The sequence below is a fragment of the Lotus japonicus genome, chromosome 1, assembly GCF_012489685.1.
Source record: "Lotus japonicus ecotype B-129 chromosome 1, LjGifu_v1.2".
NCBI classification, from domain to species: Eukaryota; Viridiplantae; Streptophyta; class Magnoliopsida; order Fabales; family Fabaceae; genus Lotus; species Lotus japonicus.
Window position 1 is genome coordinate 132,867,070 of NC_080041.1, and position 19,142 is coordinate 132,886,211.

At 36.8% G+C, this 19,142-nt stretch overlaps 1 protein-coding gene across 1 annotated transcript; it reads left to right on the forward strand.

Annotated features, from left to right (window-relative positions):
- Nucleotides 1-2,346: 2,346 nt before the first annotated feature.
- On the forward strand, nt 2,347-9,943 carry LOC130731004 (squamosa promoter-binding-like protein 1). The gene is made up of 10 exons (XM_057583180.1): nt 2,347-3,093; nt 3,250-3,434; nt 3,734-4,320; nt 5,114-5,188; nt 5,276-5,383; nt 5,499-5,616; nt 5,976-6,117; nt 6,281-6,425; nt 7,373-8,008; nt 9,134-9,943. The coding sequence occupies exons 1-10, from the start codon at nt 2,555-2,557 to the stop codon at nt 9,578-9,580; spliced, it is 2,982 nt and encodes a 993-aa protein (XP_057439163.1). The 5' UTR covers nt 2,347-2,554; the 3' UTR covers nt 9,581-9,943.
- The last annotated feature ends 9,199 nt before the right edge of the window (nt 9,944-19,142 follow it).

Here is a 19,142-nt window from a genome sequence, read left to right on the forward strand (position 1 = left end):
AATTTATCACAATATAATGGAGCTTAGAGTGACTGCAATACTCATTTTTAAAGAAAGTTTAAAAGTGACTATAACCCGCTTCCTTAATTTTAGAGGGCTCCACTAGAATCATGTCATCCTACTAGAGCTGATTAAGACCCTTTACGTGCCTTACCTGCAAACACGGTGGAAAATCTTTGTATTTACACCCACGTCCTTCATTCACTTCAATCTCACCTTCTACAACCATGAGCTTTCCTCCTTTCTATACTCAACACACAACTCTCCCAACATCCAAACACTCCTTCCTTACTTAACCCACACTATTCTTTTGTATCACCTCTTTCAACTTCTCCTGCAATATGTATTGTAGGATATGATTATATTATTCTATCTTGTCTCATTATCCTGATCACCAAACATGTTTTAATTAACATATTACATGATTTTCTTAATGATCGCAGTTGTCTTATGATGGTCTTATAATTATGAACAGATGAAGTAAAACTTTATATAATAGACGATCAACTATATAGGGTTCGGACCCAATTTGGATTGCAGACTTATTGACTTGACGCTATATCGATTTGTGCTTCTTGTGGTTATTTTTATGTCTTTGTATGAAAGCAAGTCAAAATTAATAACTACAGTTCTGATTGAGGATCGTTTAAACTGACATTAACATTAATATAAAATAAAAATTAAATTGTAACTCTTCTTATAAATTAAAATGTAAGTTAGTTCACATTACATTACATTTAAATAGTATTTTAAAAGAAATTGGCGGTTAATTGACCTCAACAAAATTTCGTTCAATACATTTACGTGAATGATTGATGCGTTGATTTTCAACTCCCCGACTTTAGTTTTGGACCCTTTTAATTATTAGGCTCCATAGTCAAAATTACGTTCACCCCTATGCCAGGGAAATGTTGAGGACAGCTCTATATATTGATCAAAGAAAAGCATATTGAGAATATTTGTTAATAAAAATCCAAAAAAAAGGAATCAGTAATCGATGAGCACCTTCAAGGATTAAGATAATTATATAATTAAACAACTAACACCTCATGTCAAATTGTCAATACCATACAATATAATAAGGCCAATTTTCCTTTCACTTTGCACCTTTTTCATATTGCACCTGTTATCTAGGAATTTTACTATGGAAAAAAACAAATATATCTTAGAAAAAGACAAACAAATATTAAACAATTATCAAGAAATGAAACCACTATCGAAAGGTGAATAAGAAGCCATCTTCTTGTTCAGTTATGTTTGCAAAGTGTTTTAGAGGAACCTATCACAGTCACAGGAGAGGAGAGTATGGTAATGGTAACTGACTAACCTGTAAGTAACGTTTTGTTGGTAAATAAAGTGAGTAAAAATGCGTGCCGTGGTGCAGTGAGAGTTGCATGTGTTTGGGTTGAGATGGTGTGAAGATTGTGACGTTTACTTAACGAAACGCGGGGAACACATTAGATGGAAGAAGAGTCCAATCCAATCCAATCCAGTGAATGAAATGAATCATCCACTCTATAGCAGTAGGAAAACCTGGCACAGAAGAAAGAGGAAGAGCAAATGCATCTTTTTTTGTTTGTAACGTAGGAGAACGGAGGGACAGAAACTGACAGACAACTGGGGCCCACCACACTGCTTTGCGGGTGGATCTACTGTTCCTACCACCACCACTTTCCTTCCTCACTTTTTTGAGTTTTTTCCATCATATCATGAATATAAATTTTAGTATGAACATCCGGTATCTCATCACTCTTTCCAGATTCGAGATTTAGTCACATTTAATAGTCATCATCTCTCATTCAGAGTATATTGTGTGAAAATCGAACCCAAGAGCTTTTCTCACACACTCAACCTGCGTTGCCAACTGAGTTACCCATTTTAAGTATCATGAATAAAAATTTGAAAAATTTGAATAGGCTCGTCACCAGAGGGGATGTACCGCCTGGCCATCCTGGGCCTGTGCCCAGGCTCTGGCCAAAAAAAAATTTTTTTCTTTGGCCCAGATCATAATTTAGGCCCAAAAAAAAACAAAAAAAGGGCAAATGTAAAGGTAAGGGAAAAATTCAGGGACTACTTTATAAAATGTGCCCAGGCTTCCCAAAATTTATGGTTCCGCCACTGCTCGTCACTCATCACCAACACAAACCATAATATTCTTGTGAGACCACAAGTCGCTTATAATTTAGCATCGACAACCGGAATCAAACACGAAAGTGTTCCGTCCTTACCAACTCATTATTATTTTTTATAATATTTTAATTTTATTTTGTGTGTAGGGTAGGCCACACCACACAAGAACGCACCATAGAATATCACCATCACAGTACCATACCTTCCACCATAGATAGATAAGTCACTTTCATTGTCACGCTAACAAATTCACATTCACATTCATCTCTCCCAGCGCACTTTCCGAATTTCACGCTTGCTTCACCTTCTTCTTCCTCTTTCTCTGCTCAATTGTTGACTGATTCTCCATAATTGGAACAACTATGGTTGATTAGTTCATAGATTCCATCTTCTTCATTGAGTTATCAAGTTGTGATTGATAGTCATGGAAGCTAGATTTGGCGCCGAATCTCTGTACGATCCGAGGGTTGTTTTGGGGAACAGGTCGTCGACGATGGAGTGGGATTTGAATAGTTGGAAGTGGGACGGTGATCTTTTCATAGCCAGGAAGCTCACTCCGGTGCCGGAGCACCGTCAATTCCTGCCTCCTCTCCCTGGTTCATCCAACTCCAACACTTCCTCTTCCTGCTCCGATGAGGCGGATCTCAGGATTCGAAACGAAGGGGAGAGGAAGAGGAGGGTTATTCAGCATGAAGAGGATGCTGCTGGTACCCTTAGTTTGAAGCTTGGTGGTGGTAATCTTGCTACAATTTCTAGCTGGGAAGGGAGTAACGGGAAGAAAAGTAGAGTCGCCGGCGGAGGAGCTGCTTCGAATCGAGCCCTTTGTCAGGTGAAGGATTGCGGCGCAGATCTAACCGTCGCTAAAGATTATCACCGGCGTCATAAAGTTTGTGAGGTGCACTCCAAGGCTACTCAAGCCCTTGTGGGAAACGCTATGCAGCGCTTCTGCCAACAATGTAGTAGGTGAGTTCATGTTCTTAGTTGTTTTTGTATTGTATGAGTTCCGAATTCGCGAGACCAAGGAATAGGTGAAAGAATGTATCTAAATTCAGTACAAGGTTGCTAAGTTTGGAGTTTGGATTTGATTATTCTATTGTTTGCTTGACATTTTTTTAACAGGTTTCACTTGCTTCAAGAGTTTGATGAGGGAAAGAGAAGCTGTCGGAGGCGTTTGGCGGGCCATAATAAACGGAGGAGGAAAACGAATCAAGATGCTGCTCCGAATGGAAGTTCACTAAATGATGATCAGACAAGTGGTTATTTGTTGATAAGTTTATTGAAGATACTTTCAAATATGCAGCAATGTAAGTATTTATTTGATTTTAAATCTGGCTGTAGAACCTAGTTGTATCATATTTATATGATGTTGGTTGATGCTTGTTTGAAATGATGATGAATGGGGTTATCTAATGTGTAGCTAAGTGATTTTGTTTACTATCTAATGGAGAAACAGTCCAAGGGATCATGTGTATTTAGTTATATATGTAGCTAAGTGATTTTTTTTTCATGAGAATCTTCTCTTATTGGTTCTCTTTAATTGGTATTTCATTTATGACAGAGGTGATTTTGGGATGAACAATGACATTTTTTTTATGAATTATAGCTGACAGGTCAAATCAAACAACAGATCAGGATCTGCTAACTCATCTTTTAAGAAGTCTTGCTAATCAGAATGGTGAACAAGGAGGCAAGAACTTGTCTAACCTTTTGCAGGAACAAGAGAATTTATTGAAAGAAGGGAGTTCATCTGGGAAAGCTGGGACGGTTTCCACTCTATTCACAAATGGTTCTCAAGGCTCCCCATCTGTTACTAGACAGCAGCAAACAGTTTCTATTAGTGAAATTCCCCATCAAGTGATGCATGCACAGGATGCTAGGGCTGCTGATCAACAAACCATGTCTTCTACAAAGCCTAGCATTTCAAACAGCCCTCCGGCTTACTCAGAAGCCAGAGATAGTACTGCTGGACAGACCAAGATGAATAACTTTGATCTGAATGACATATATATTGACTCAGATGATGGCATAGAAGACATAGAAAGGTTGCCTGTCTCTGCAAATCTGGCTACTAGCTCTCTTGATTATCCATGGATGCAACAGGATTCTCAGCAGTCAAGCCCACCTCAAACAAGTGGAAATTCAGATTCTGGATCTGCCCAGTCCCCTTCTAGTTCCAGTGGAGAAGCCCAGGTAATTTTTTCCCCTTCTAGTTCCAATGTTCTGGATTGGCTGTTGCGCACAATGCTTATATTACTCATCCCCTATGATTGGGATTTTGTGACTTTCCGTAGAAATTGAGGATAGTTTTCAGTAATAACAACTGCTTTTGTTTGTGGTTCTTAGACTTTGTGTTGCTTCCATAATCTGTCATTCATGATTGGTGGCATGACTTTGAACTGCTCCTTTGATCATCATTCGATAAGAACTAGGGAAACTGAATGTGAAAATTGATTAAATCAATCAGAATTTCCCCAAATTGTGGAAGAACTGAGAAAGAAAGATGAACACAAGGGTTTCTGGAATTTCAGAGTTCCAGGCTACCCCAGCCAATTCAGTTTCACTTCTAACTTTAGTAACCAATCTTACCTACCCCAAAAGGCTCAGGGTTGTGATCCCCTGCAGTCTTCTTTCCCTTCCTACTGTAAACCTTCACTATGGGTGGCCAGATCGTATCAGTCAGATATGAAAGCATTCATATGAATTGAGGGTGTCATATGATGTTGAGTCCCCAGTAGTTGTTATGCTAAGAAAGACCATGTGGAAGTTTCATAGGTGTCAGAAATGATACTGCTTTTTTGCTTGCAGAGATTTTTGTGTTGCAATTGGCTACTTGATATCTGATTTTCTTGTATGAAGTTGTATTCTGGTTCTAGCTCCTTCCGGTGTTCGCATGAATGAAGCCTTATTGCCTTTTTATGTTACATTTATAGAATCTTGAGATTGTCATCATTTAATAACTAATTTGTTTGTTTCTACCATTTAGAGTCGCACGGATCGTATTGTTTTCAAACTCTTTGGTAAAGAACCAAGTGATTTTCCTCTTGTACTTAGATCACAGGTACATTTAGTTTTTTAAAGCATTTAAGAGTAACTGTTGTTTATTTCTTCCTTTAAAATGTAATCATGCTATGGTTTTGGGTTCCAGATTCTTGATTGGTTATCCCAAAGTCCTACTGATATTGAGAGCTATATACGGCCTGGTTGTATCATTTTGACTATTTATCTGCGTCAGGCTGAGGCTGTCTGGGAAGAGGTAAGCATTTTCCTTCTAAAGCTACTCACTCGTGTGCGCCAGTGATCATATCTGTGATTAAGGGACACTCTTTGACCTTATACGTTTCTCTCCTCTCTTTTTTTTCCTCCTACAGCTTTGCTATGATCTGACTTCCAGCTTGAATAGGCTTCTGGATGTCTCAGATGATCCTTTTTGGAGAACTGGATGGGTTCACATAAGGGTGCAACATCAGATAGCCTTCGTTTTCAATGGTATTTTCCAATATTTCTATTGTTGTCTTGTCTAGCTGCTAAGAGAACAGGAGTGAAATTTTGTTGAAGTATTCAATTAAGTCTTTCAACCATGATTTTGGCAATCAAATTACATTAATTGCTTAGAAGTCAAAAGTCCTTTCTATGACCAATTTTATACATCAAGGTCTTATATCGACATCTATTTCAAGCCATTGCCACATAAGTTGATTTGATGCACTTGATTGAATGCTGATCTAATTTTATCCACATAGCCGTCATTATTATTATGCTTAGTACACAGAGCAACCACCATATCAATCAGAATAAATGATGTTTATTTATATGAATAGTTTCTTACTGCAAATTTTCTGCTGCAGGTCAGGTTGTTATAGATACATCCTTACCTTTCAGAAGTCACGATTATAGCAAGATTTTAAGTGTTAGTCCAATTGCTGTACCAGCATCGAAGACATCTCAATTTTCTGTTAAGGGTATCAACCTGAATCGCCCCGCCACTAGGTAGTCTTTACCTGTTGCTATGTGAAATACAAAAACACTGCTCATGTAAACTTAATGCAAAATTCTGAAAGTGTCTTGGACCTGCTCTTTAATACTTGTATGTGTGTGTGTATATATTGTTATATATTGCTATAGCACATGAACCTCAAACCTATTCCTTCAGGTTACTGTGTGCTATAGAAGGGGATTATCTGGCATGTGAAGATGTTAATGAGTCTACAGATCAACACTCCAAGGATCTTGATGAGCTTCAGTGCATCCAGTTTTCATGTTCTGTCCCTGTGATGAATGGAAGAGGATTTATTGAGGTGCTCTTTGTTTGCTCTCACAAATTATATATTTAGAATTTTATATATTTTACATAATTGCAACTGGCCATTAGGGATGATCAATGGATAGAATAAAACAACATCAAGAAAAAGGTCTTTCATATGATTTCTGGTAGTGGTTCTTCATTGATAGGCCATCTAAGAGGACCACTACACCTGCTGAAGAACAAAACCTCATTGCATTATGTCCTTGGATTTTATGCGTTAAGTTCAATGAAAGATTCATCATCTTTTGGTTGGGGAGAATGTCTATACTTAGTCATTAGATTGGTTATCTAATATCCTGAATTGTAATCTCGATGTACTGGACCAACTGGTAATATTTATACATTCTTGGCTTCTTAGGTTAAATTTTTAGGGAAGGAACAAAACCCTCCCCACGGTTGGTTTCAAGGATGATGAAGGACCAGTCATACCTTCATTTTGGTGTAATGGGAGTCATATATGTTGTAGTGGTGGTTTGAACTACCTTCTTGATTGTTTTTTTATAGATTTCTTGGTTACTAAGACTGATAGTCATATAGTGTAATACGCTAATCATAGTATTAGTAAATGAGATGGAAGTTGTTGCTGCATACACAAGTAGGTTGAGGAAGTAAGGAAAGTATGGTGAGGTTAAGAAGGATACCTGAATGTGATATCTGTTTTTGATATTGTATTCCACTTATACTGCGCTCTTTATGCTAAGTGTAAAGTAATAAATATGTATTGCTTATTATATGGTTTATAGTTTTTACTTTTATGTAATTTCATGCACACTGATTACTTAAAGTGTTGTCAATGTCCTGATCTATATGTTGTCATTTAATTTTTATCGACATTTAGATGTATCCTTGGAAATTTGTCATATTCTGAGCTGAATATAACCAAATCTGCATCAATGTTATGTACCTGAGCTTTACTTTTTATTTTCTTAATTATGTCAGATTGAGGACCAGGGGTTGAGCAGCAGCTTTTTTCCTTTCATTATCGTGGAGGAGGATGTTTGCTCTGAAATCTGTGTGCTTGAGCCTTTACTAGAATTAAATGATACTGATCCAGATATTGAAGGGGCTGGAAAACTTAAAGCCAAATCTCAAGCCATGGATTTCATTCATGAAATGGGTTGGCTTCTCCACAGAAGCCAATTGAAATCTCGGATGGTTCACTTGAACTCTAGCGAAGATCTTTTTCCATTAAATCGATTCAATTCGCTATTGGATTTCTCTGTGGAACATGATTGGTGTGCAGTAGTTAAAAAACTGTTGAACCTCCTGCTTGATGGAGCTGTGCATACAGGAGATCACCTTTCCCTGTCTCTTGCACTTTCAGAGCTCGGCCTCCTTCATAAAGCTGTAAGGAGAAATAGCAGGAAATTGGTGGAGCTACTTTTGAGATATGTTCCTGAGAGTACTTCTGATAAACTAGGACCTGAAGACAAGGAACTTGTTGATAGAAAGAACCAGGTCTTCTTGTTTAGACCTGATGCTGCTGGTCCTGCTGGTTTGACACCACTCCACATAGCAGCTGGGAAAGATGGTTCTGAGGATGTACTGGATGCTTTAACTAATGATCCTTGCATGGTAAACTTTCTTTCTTCTATCTTAAATTAAGAATCGAGTTATTTAGCAGGGGTGAGACATTCTTGTAGATTCCATTTGGATCTTCACTACATTTAATTCTTGCACAGATTATAGCCTAGGAAGCACGGACACTTCAAAACAGAGGCGTGTCCGCGTGTCGGACACGCGGGCAACACGGACACGCCGCCGACACGTTGCGGACACGTGTCGGACACGTCTGGGGCGTGTCTGAATAAAAAATTATTATTTCTTGGCTCGGACACGGCTAGGACACGGCTTGTTTATTGAGCCGACACACCTTTGTGGCTGGACACATATAGGGGACACTTGGACTGTTTTTTTATTATTTTCTGACTTAAAAAAAAAGATAAATTAAAAATAAAACAAACTTTATCTAATTAAAAATAAAAAAAACCTTATCAAATCAGGTCTTGTGAACATATTATCATGTTTATATATATATATATATATATATATATCTTGCTGGACTGCTGATTTCATAGTTGCACTATCCTGTTTTTTCTATGTAATCGTGCATGCTCTAGACTTGGGCTCAATCACAAGCTGGCTCTTCACATTCATGTCATCTATCTGCTATTGTTGCTTCTGTTTTCTTTTTATTTCTGCATTTGTATCTTTCCTGTAACCGTTTTATGTTGCAGAGGTTATAACCTCTTGCTTTTTGTACTTTGACTCCTTTTTTTCAATATATATATTATCATTTATCTCTAATATATATATATATATATATATATATATATATATATATATATATATATATATATAAAAGCCGTGTCGGCGTTCCCGCCCGTGTCCGTGCTTCATAGATTATAGCCCATTATTTCCCAAATCTTGCATTATAACTGTTATTTGAATTGTTGTCACGCTTCTACTCCTTGAGTTGAATTATTTACAACTTGGGTTTGTTGAATTTATTAGCATCTTCTTGGTACAAAACAGTCCTGTATATACTTGTGCCACTGATAATATCACGCCCTGGGTATAGTTGAAAATGGCCTCTATGATGATCCCCTTTTGAAAAACATTTTCATGTCAAGTTGAAAACCAAGAGTATTATGTTTATCTTAGTGATATTTAGTTTTTCATCATAACTTTTTAATTCAGGTGGGAGTTGAAGCATGGAAGACTGCTCGTGACAGCACTGGCTCCACACCTGAAGATTATGCACGTTTACGTGGGCATTATACTTACATTCACTTGGTGCAAAAGAAAATCAACAAGAGACAAGTAGGGTCTCATGTGGTTGTTGACATTCCCAACAATCTGACCAGGTTCAATGCAAACGAGAAACAAGATGAGTTGTTGTCCACTAGCTTTGAGATTGGAAAGGCTGAAGTCAAAAGTGTCCAAAAGCTCTGCAAACTTTGTGATCTTAAGTTATCTTGTAGAACTGCTGCAGGCAGGTCCTTGGTGTACAAACCTGCAATGCTGTCAATGGTGGCCGTGGCAGCAGTTTGTGTCTGTGTGGCTCTTCTGTTTAAAAGCTCACCAGAAGTTCTGTATATATTCCGACCCTTCAGGTGGGAATCGTTGGAGTTCGGGACAAGCTGAGGTAATTAACTTACAAATTTGATAGGCAATGTAATGTGATAGGATGCGTTGTTTAGACTGTATGAGTATGACCGAGATTTCCAGCAGGAGCGTTTCTTTGTATTGGCTAAATTGTGTAATGATATTTACATATGTATTAGGGATGTGGTTCCTTGTGTGACTGCATCTGCGTGTGTGGATTTGGTTTTATTTTTCTTTCTCAAACCCCATTTGGTAGAATCCTTCTATGATGGTGTAATACTTGTAAGTTGTAACCTTCAGTTTTGCATTGTAGCAACAATAACGAGCGTATTTAAATGATATTTGTATTGAACAAAAATAAAGAACATTGATAATCATATAAAATGACTGTCTGGTTATATCTTTGTTTGATTTCATTTTATTTTCCTGTATTGTCTTTTTCTTTTTTCTTTTTGTATTGGGTTGAAGTACTCCTTGTACTTCTTTCGTAATACAATTCTTTGCCTATCAAAAAAAATATATATATAAAATGACTGTCCGGTGTTTTTTTTTTCTTTTTCTTTTCTGTCAAATATGTTCAGATTAAAACTCAAAGGGTTGCCTAGTGGCATTTATATCATGTGGGAATAAAATCTCAAAAGACGATACTGCAATGTAATTAGATAAGTAAATTAAGAACAAAATATGTTCACTCAAGTTGATACATCTAATTGATACATGAAGTTAAAACACTAAAGCCATACAAAAACCTATAAACCCATGAAACAAGCTCACTTATGAGTGAAACATTGTTTTTCTATTTTAATCAGCGCTCCAAACTCTTACAATTCATTTCGCTCTGTTGGAATTGCAATCTATGCAGCTTCTAGGGAGGCTAACATTGCGCCTGCAATGACAACAAAACAAACAATCAAAAAACTAATGTGGGAGAGGAAGATGGTGGCAGCGGAGGTGGCTAAGATATATGTAGTGAAAGTGGAGGCAGCATGGCAGAAGCAAAGGCGCGGAAGCAAAAGAGCCGGTAGATGTGGCAGTGGAGGAAGAGGTGGATAGTGGTAAATTAAAGATGGATGACGAAGAAGGAGGAAAACATTTTTGGGTGTAGTGTCAAGGTGTGGTGGTGCTAAGTAGAGAGCATTGTAACATTGCGCCTGCAATGACAACAAAACAAACAATCAAAAAACTAATGTGGGAGAGGAAGATGGTGGCAGCGGAGGTGGCTAAGATATATGTAGTGAAAGTGGAGGCAGCATGGCAGAAGCGAAGGCGCGGAAGCAAAAGAGCCGGTAGATGTGGCAGTGGAGGAAGAGGTGGATAGTGGTAAATTAAAGATGGATGACGAAGAAGGAGGAAAACATTTTTGGGTGTAGTGTCAAGGTGTGGTGGTGCTAAGTAGAGAGCATTGTGGTGTGTAGAATATCCCCAACGAAGCATAACAGGGGAGTTACTTGTAAAAGACACTCTTAGAAGAACAATAAATGAGAAAAATGAGTAATACTTGACTTACACAACGACCAAACTTGTATTTATAGTGGTTGAGTCGTGTAGTAGTGAGAGTACGTACTTAACCTTTACTAAACTGTCTTAAGACCAGCTTCTACTTAGTCATTTATTTGATCAGACTATCTTTTGATGAAAGTCCACTTTACTTTTTGGTCATCCTAACTAGTTGACCAGCACGATGTTCACTTATTTGTGGGTTTTTAACTCACCTAAGACAATTATGAGTTATATGGTTATTTCGGTCTGCCATAACACATATATCATGTTGGGCCCTCTAACTCGATCTCTTTTTCTCTCCTTAATTGAATGAAATGGCCTCAATTCAATGCATATATATCAACATTACAATGTGGGCGCAGTAGTTCAATTTACACGAATTTGAATGTGCACGGCATGGTGGTGGGTGGCTACCGGTTGGCAGCAAATAGAAAAAGAAAACCCACTATAAATATTTTCCCTTCAAGATCAATCAGCTAGCTATCACGGCATGCTGGTGCTGCCCATTCATGGTAGTAGGAAATACCAGCTTGCTATTTTCAAAGCTATCACGACATGGTAAATTTCCACTCAAGTCTTTGTCCTGGTACTTTATCACTGCAAAAAAAAAGCAATTAAAGTTTATTTTTCTGCTTCTGAAACATGGATAATGAAGCAAGTAATCAGTTGGGTTGTAAGTGGTCTGAAGTTTATTTAGTGCTCATTCCAATAATTGGTTGTTAGTTACTCCCTCTATGGATTTCAAAAAACATTCCGCAGTACCTTGAGAAGCACACTACATTGCACGGGGTTAGTGGAGATGAGTAGATGTCGAAGAATCCAGGTTTGAAAGTGAATGGAAAGCTCATTTTCCATAAGCGCGCGAGACAGGTGATGTATCACGCGAAGGTTTTCAGAACGTTGTAGCTTAACGTCAACTCCGTTATTTCACCCTGCTCTGCTGACTGGCAGGAAAGCGCAAGCAAATATAACTCACTTCAATCTAAAAACTATTTATCAGAAAAACAAGCAGAGAGAAATTTGTTTTTAGCGACGGAAAACGAACTTGTCACAGAATCCTTGTCACTCAGTTTGCGACAGAAAATAACCTGTCAATAACTTTTGCGACGGAAACAAATTACGCCACAACATTCTTGAAAGCTTATTTGCGACAGAAATAAATCCGTCACAAAGTATTTGTCAGCGAGTTTACGGCAAAATCACATCCACCACAAAATCATTGTAAACGAAATTAGCGACAGATATTGAGAGGGAATTTATCCGTCGCTAATTCCACATCAAACCAACAAATTTGTGACGGATTAGTTTAATTGTTTTTAACCTATATATTTTTGGTAAATTGTTTTCTCTTATACATTATTTAAAAATGAAGTTCTTTTTGGGTGGACCCATCATCGTAACTGGGCCTGAGCCCGACCCATGTCTATAACCGCATTGTTCAACTGTAACCCCTGTTGCTAGGACTGTTCATGGTTCTCTGAGAACCGAAGCTAACCAAGAACCGAACCGAAAACCGAACCGTTTAAGAACCGAACCTTTAAGAACCGAACCGAACTCGAACCTAAATTGAAAAATCGGTTCGGTAACCGAACCAAAATATCAACTACCAATTCAGGTTCGGTTCGGTTCGAACCATAGTATATCGGTTCGGTTCGGTTCGAACCATCTATAAATATGCATATTTTACCGAACTGGTTAACCAAAATTTGTAACCGGTTCGGTTCGGTTCGAACCATACTATATCGGTTCGGTTCGGTTCTCTCGAACCAAAATTTTGGTTCAGGTTCGGTTCGGTTCGGTTCAAGCAAAGAACCGAACCATGAACAGTCCTACCTGTTGCTATGAAGTAACTCCCATTTTACCTCTTATATTGTCTTTTTTTTAGTTCCTCTGCTTTCCTACTCTATGGTGTAAGATCCAAATGTCTTGAATCGTTATAGTTATTGGTAAACTTGAATCAGTTGAGGTTAGGCATCCTTAGAAGCTTTTTAAATTGCAAAATTCAAACTTGACTCTGTTTAATAATTTAAGGTGTCGGGATAGTTATATATTATATTTGATTTTAATGAGATTGTTCTCCCATCAAATTTAAAGTAATAATTGTCAACATGGATTGGCACCACTGGCTTCAGGTTTTGGGTTCAACACTGACCTTTCTATAGATTGAGAGTTCGAATTTCCTTGGAGTCTGTAAAATATCAGTTGGTAGGCAACTCTCCTTGAGGAGATCCCTCGGCGCTCCTACACAGGAGTGGGCCCCTGCTGGCCTCCTCAGCATGTCACTGCGTCGTGGCGGGTAGTTTAGGGGTGCTTCCCTCGGCGCTCCTACCCAGGAGTGGGTCTTGCCTAGCCTTCCCAACATGTCATTATCGTCCTATCTGATAGTCCGATGATGATTTCTCTTTGTTCTAACATTTTATATCTAAAAAAATTAAAAGTAATAATTTAATCAGGAAGTATATTAAGGTGCCCGGATAGTTATAAAATTATATTTGACAGTTAACTTGCTAGAAAACAAATGGTATATTACCGCATTTATCTACTCTGGGGTATTTTAGTTTGCATTTTGGTACCACCATTACAAATACTAGAAGTTCAATTCTTTTTGGGTTGCCCTTAAGTTCCCTTAAGGCAATGGACATATGATTCATTTATATACTATCTAACACTCCCCTTTTTAGTCAATACAAGACTTCTTTATTTATTTTTGTTTTCTTACTCATGTTTGAAGAATTTCTAACAATCCTCCATCAAGTGCGAGTTATTATTAGGATTGTAACCATTGATTCTGACATCGGTTGTTATGACACATGAATGATTATATTTTTAACTCGCTCCTAACGCAAGAGCCCACTTTGGCTTGAAACAAGAAAATTCCACATACACACCTACCATCTAGAAGAATTGAGAGTAACAGTGATCAAACAGTAGACCACTCTCTATTTAACATGTGATTTTGAACAAGATGAGTCTAAAGCTTTAGAAGATGAGGATGTTCGTCAAACTTGTGCATTAGCAATCATAACTCGTCAAACTTCTACATTAGCAATCGTAGTTGAGATGACAATTGGGTCATCCAAATCGACTAGAATTCTCTTGCCTTTGCACTAGCAAAGTTTTTCATTTAAATGGCTAATACTCTCGTCTCTCTTTTCATCTTGTGTTTATTTCTCTTTTTTCCTCTTTTCTTGATGATTTTTCTAGTATTCTCTCATCATCCCAATCTTTTTTATGTTGTAGTTTTATCCTTTGGGGTTCGCTCGTACTTTTTTGCTTATCTAACTCTTAAACTTCCAACTCCAAGTTTTAAATTTCACACCGTTTTCAATGGATGTGAAACTTTGCTTGACATTGGTGAAGTAAATTGAGTTCGCTTCACATCCCTTAAATGCTTGCGCAAGTAGAGAAGTAGGCTCATTGGAACCAACAAATAAAACTCAATCAATGCAAACAAATCTTCTTCACCCACTTGTTCTTCGCAAAGTCGAGTCTATACACCACAAAATACTTTGTTTTATAAGGACAAATTTCACCATCATCTATAAGTTTGTTTTATAAGTTTTTCATTGGTGAAATTTGTCCTTATAAAACAAAGTATTTTGTGGTGTATAGATTCGACTTTGCGAAAAACAAGTGAGTGAAGAAGGTTTGATTACATTGATTGAGTTTTATTTGTTGGTTCCAATGAGCCTACTTCTCTACTTGCGCAAGCATTTAAGGGATGTGAAGCAAACTCGATTTACTTCACTAAAGCCAAGCAAAGTTTCACATATGTTGAAAGCAATGCAAAACTCAAAACTTGGAGTTGGAAGTTCAAGAGTTTGATAAGCAAAAGGCCAGATGAAGCTCGAGGAAGCCCAAAAGGATAACTACAACAAAAAAAGATGGAAATGAAGAGAGAATACTAGGAAAACTCAACAAGAAATGGGAGAGAAGACAAATAAACACAATATTCTTAGATTTATATATTAGTGAGTTATTTGATGGAAAATCAAGAAATCAATTGGTTGTACCATTAGGAATCATCAAATAACCATAGTTCCTTTAAGATTTAAGCAAGATGATTACACACTTTCATCAAACAGTTAAGAGGCAGGTAATGAAATTTGAAACATCTAATTCAAAAATGAAGATCCAAATCTGATCTATATATCAAATTGAGTCTTAGAACAAGTAGATGAAGGATCAGTCTTCATATATTCAAGACAAGCAAGTAGGAGATCTAGATCTAGAAGACAAATTTCATGAAGAACATGTGATGAAATCAAGAACGAGGCACATAAATCTCAGTTCTCTCACCCACGAAATATAATCCAATACTCATGCATTAAACAATTTTTCACTGATTAAATTGCTCACAAATTATAGATCTATCCACAACTCAACTAGATCTACAAGAATCTAGCAGGTTTGGACCAAAGAGGAACATATCACGAAATATGAACAAGAGCAGCAAGTTTTCGTTCATTCTTTGATCTATTAAGATAAAAAGAAGACAAATCCGTCGAACAAATGAAAGAAAAACTCTAGATCTAGATGAAACAAGCCTAGATCTAGCAAGAAACAAACAAAAACTTATAGAAAATTGAAAAATGAAGACTATCATCTCATGATTTCGATTTAGCCATTTGTAGATCTTCAAACTATATATCTCCAAGGAGAAAGAGGCTCAATGATACCAAATGATGTAAACATGAATACAGATTATAAAATAATAAAATAAAAACAAAGATGAAATGAGGTAACGACAACCACAAAAAATGTATAATAGAATGCGAGTTTTGTGATAAATGTCGATCTTAGACCTTAGTCTTAGATTCTCTTGAGTGATGAAACATGAGAAGGAACTCCCGTTATATAGGTGAAGGAGATGGAAGAGTAGACAAGTCTTGGCAATGTGGAACTAAAAGATGTTGATCGATGGTTGACTTTGATGTAAAATTTCAATTTTCTTGACAACTTTAACATGTTTTTTGACTATCCAAGCATTGGAATTAGGTCTTGATTCCTGTCAAAGAATTGTATGTGTAAACATTGTCTTTCGAATGCCACTAATTTCATACAAAGTGGACATCTACGACTCTAGATATGAGTCATCTTTTACCTTTATCTTAACATGTTGAAGCAAAAATGACATAGTAAACATCTAATTTAGCTCTTGGAATGTTCATAATATATGTGGATATTTGTTCTAGCTTTCCAACAAGATAAAATTCACCTCAATATCATTTACATGGCGTAAAATGCACCCAAGAGATATGAGTAATCTCAAATGTTTTTACTGTGGAGAATTTGGTCACATACAAGTTAAATGTACAGAATTCATAGAGGATAACGGAGAAGATAGGAAAATTGAAGAGTGTTCATTTTGCAAACGTGGTCATATGAAGATAATCTTTTACTCTGTGATGATGAAGTTGATGAGAAAATGAAAAATGTGAGACTTTAGATGAAGGGAGGATGTGTTATGCCAAAAAGAGTATTCATCTAGGTTCGACATCAAGTAGTGTGAATAAATAGAGAACGTTTGTGCGTAGTAAGTCCCACATCGAATAGATATGAGTACTTTCATGTGGATAATCATTTAAGTTAAATATGAGTAATTTAAAGTTTTTTTATTGTGGAGAGATTGGTTGCATACAATTTAAATGTCCAGAATCCATGGAATATCTGAAAAACCTAAAGGAGGTGATATGAAAATTAAAGAGTGTTCATTCTACAAACGTGGTCAATTATGATGATAATCTCTTACTCTGTGATGATGAAGTTGATGAGAAAATGAAAATGTGAGACTTTGGATGGAGGGATGATATGTTATACCAAAACGAGTATTCATCTAGGTCCCACATCAAGTAGGGTGAAAAGGACAAAATAGAGAAAGTTGGTGCTTAGTCAAGTCCCACATCGAATAGATATGAGTACTTTCATGTGGATAATCTCTGAAGTTAATATGAGTAAATTCAAGTGTTTTTATTGTGGAGAGATTGGTTGCACACAAGTTAAATGTCCAGAATTCATGGAGGGTCTGAAAAGCCTAAAGGAGAATATAGAAAAATTGAAGAGTGCTCATTCTAAAAGACATGGTCAGGTATGGCGATAATCTTTTACTCTGGGATGATGAAGTCGATGAGAAAGTGAAGAAATGTGAGATTTTGGAGGAAGTGAGATATGTTGAGCCAAAATGAATATTCATCGAGGTCCTTCATCAAGTAGTGTGAAAAAGAAAGAAGTATAGAAAGTTGTTGTTTCCACATTGAATAGGGTGTAGGAGAAAGAAGTGGAGAGTTATTATAAATATAGAGAGTTTCTTTGAGCTTCATTGACCATAAAAATTCTATTCACTTGGGTGTATTGGACTAGCAATTATGTCCTTAAACTGTGGGTTTATTTACCGTACACAAGTTTTTCCTTGTGTAAGGTTGCACAACCCTAGAAAAACCTTCTATAGCAGGTTCCCTCCCAGGTTATTTATTTTTGAATTTTTTATTTTACTAAATTATGTTCTGGCCTACTAGTTTCTTAAAATATAAAAATTCCCCAAATCTATTATTGATAACAACAAGTTTTACCCTGAGCCAATTTGGACCCTGTCATCATGTTTCATTCCTCATACCCCCTCTTCCCATCTTCCCTACCATCATCGTCTATCTCGCAGTGTGCCGAGCTTCTCCGAGAGGGATTGTTGACGGCGTGCGCGGTGTGGTTGTGATTCCTTGAAACTGCACGATGTTCAGATTTGCAGATCTGGGATGGTGGATCTTCAAATTGGGGAGGGGATTTCGGTTAGCCATTTCTGGGATCTGAGGGAGGTTGACGACACCTTCACCAAAGCTTCCCGCCGCCGACCAAGCCCGTTAGATCTGGGTCGCCAAAACCTTTCTGCGACAGATCTGATTTATGGGTTGTGCATTTGTGGTTTCGACTTCAAACACCAAACCCAGCTTCTTCTTCCCTTCGATTCTGTATAATTTATGGGTTGGGAGTTTGGATCTGAGGTTTGTGAGAGTAACTGATGAGTCCTGGATTGGGGGTTTAGATTTTAGTTGTATGAATCTGTATTTTCTATAATTTGAAGAATGATGTATTTGTTCTTGAATCTGAGCATGTAGAGTTTAAAGAATGTATATTAAATCTGGATTTTGTGATATTACAGTTTCAAGAATGCAAAATTTTCTTTGATGTTTGTCTGGTTTAGAAGTTGGGAAGATGTGTGGAGCTTAGTTTGCTGTGCTGTTGCGTTTTATCATTATGGAGCTTGGTTCTAAAACAAAACAGAAACAGAATTTGGCAACTTTTAATATATCAAATTTCTGTTGTTTTAAAAAAAAATTGATTACGTGATCCATATTTTTTTAAAAAAATGAAGATGATGATGTTTAAATTAGGTTGGTATCGGTGATGGTGGTGGTAACTTCTGGGTTGGGAGTGGTGTGGAGAGGTTGAATTAGATGAAGTATGAGGTTTTAATTATGATTTCTGTTACATATGAGCTAAAACTGAAAATACATTTTGTATTTATTTTTAAATGAAAAAGACTGGAACCACCTGCTGTAGAAGGTTTTACTAGGGTTGTGTAACCTTGCACAAAGAAAAAATTGTGCACAGTAAATGAACCCTTAAACTGTATAGAGAGAGTTTGCAATTTTATTCCTATAAAAAATTGTGGTTGAGTAACAAAATGTTTTGTAGAGCTGACTTTAAGTAGAGCGTGTTAAACCATGTTAATTTTCTGAGTTGATTATTTAATTATTTTTTTCTCCTGGTTCCAAACAGTTAGTGGCCTAAAATTATATAGCTTCGTGGAGTAAACTAGAGATGCTCCTTAGGGATCTAAATGGGTAGGAGTGAATATGAATAGTACGTATTTGTCACTCGCTCCGTGAGTAAAAATTCACATCATACTTGTTTCATACCCACATGAATATTCATCAAGTAAATTTTTAACGGGTTATAGAATATTCACAGTATCCATAGGTACCCGTAGATATATAAAAAACTTAATTAAAAGTAAATGTAAGATAAATAAATAATTTTAAATAATAATAATTCTATAATATTAAGTTCAAATACAAACATATTAAAATTTTGCATTGTTTTTTTT

Excerpts from the sequence above, each read along its gene's own strand:
- LOC130731004 (XM_057583180.1), top strand. The coding sequence starts at position 2,555 with ATGGAAGCTAGATTTGGCGCCGAATCTCTGTACGATCCGAGGGTTGTT. Across the intron at positions 5,384-5,498 it reads CTGAGGCTGTCTGGGAAGAG|CTTTGCTATGATCTGACTTC; the intron begins GTAAGCATTTTC and ends TTCCTCCTACAG. Across the intron at positions 8,009-9,133 it reads TAACTAATGATCCTTGCATG|GTGGGAGTTGAAGCATGGAA; the intron begins GTAAACTTTCTT and ends TTTTTAATTCAG.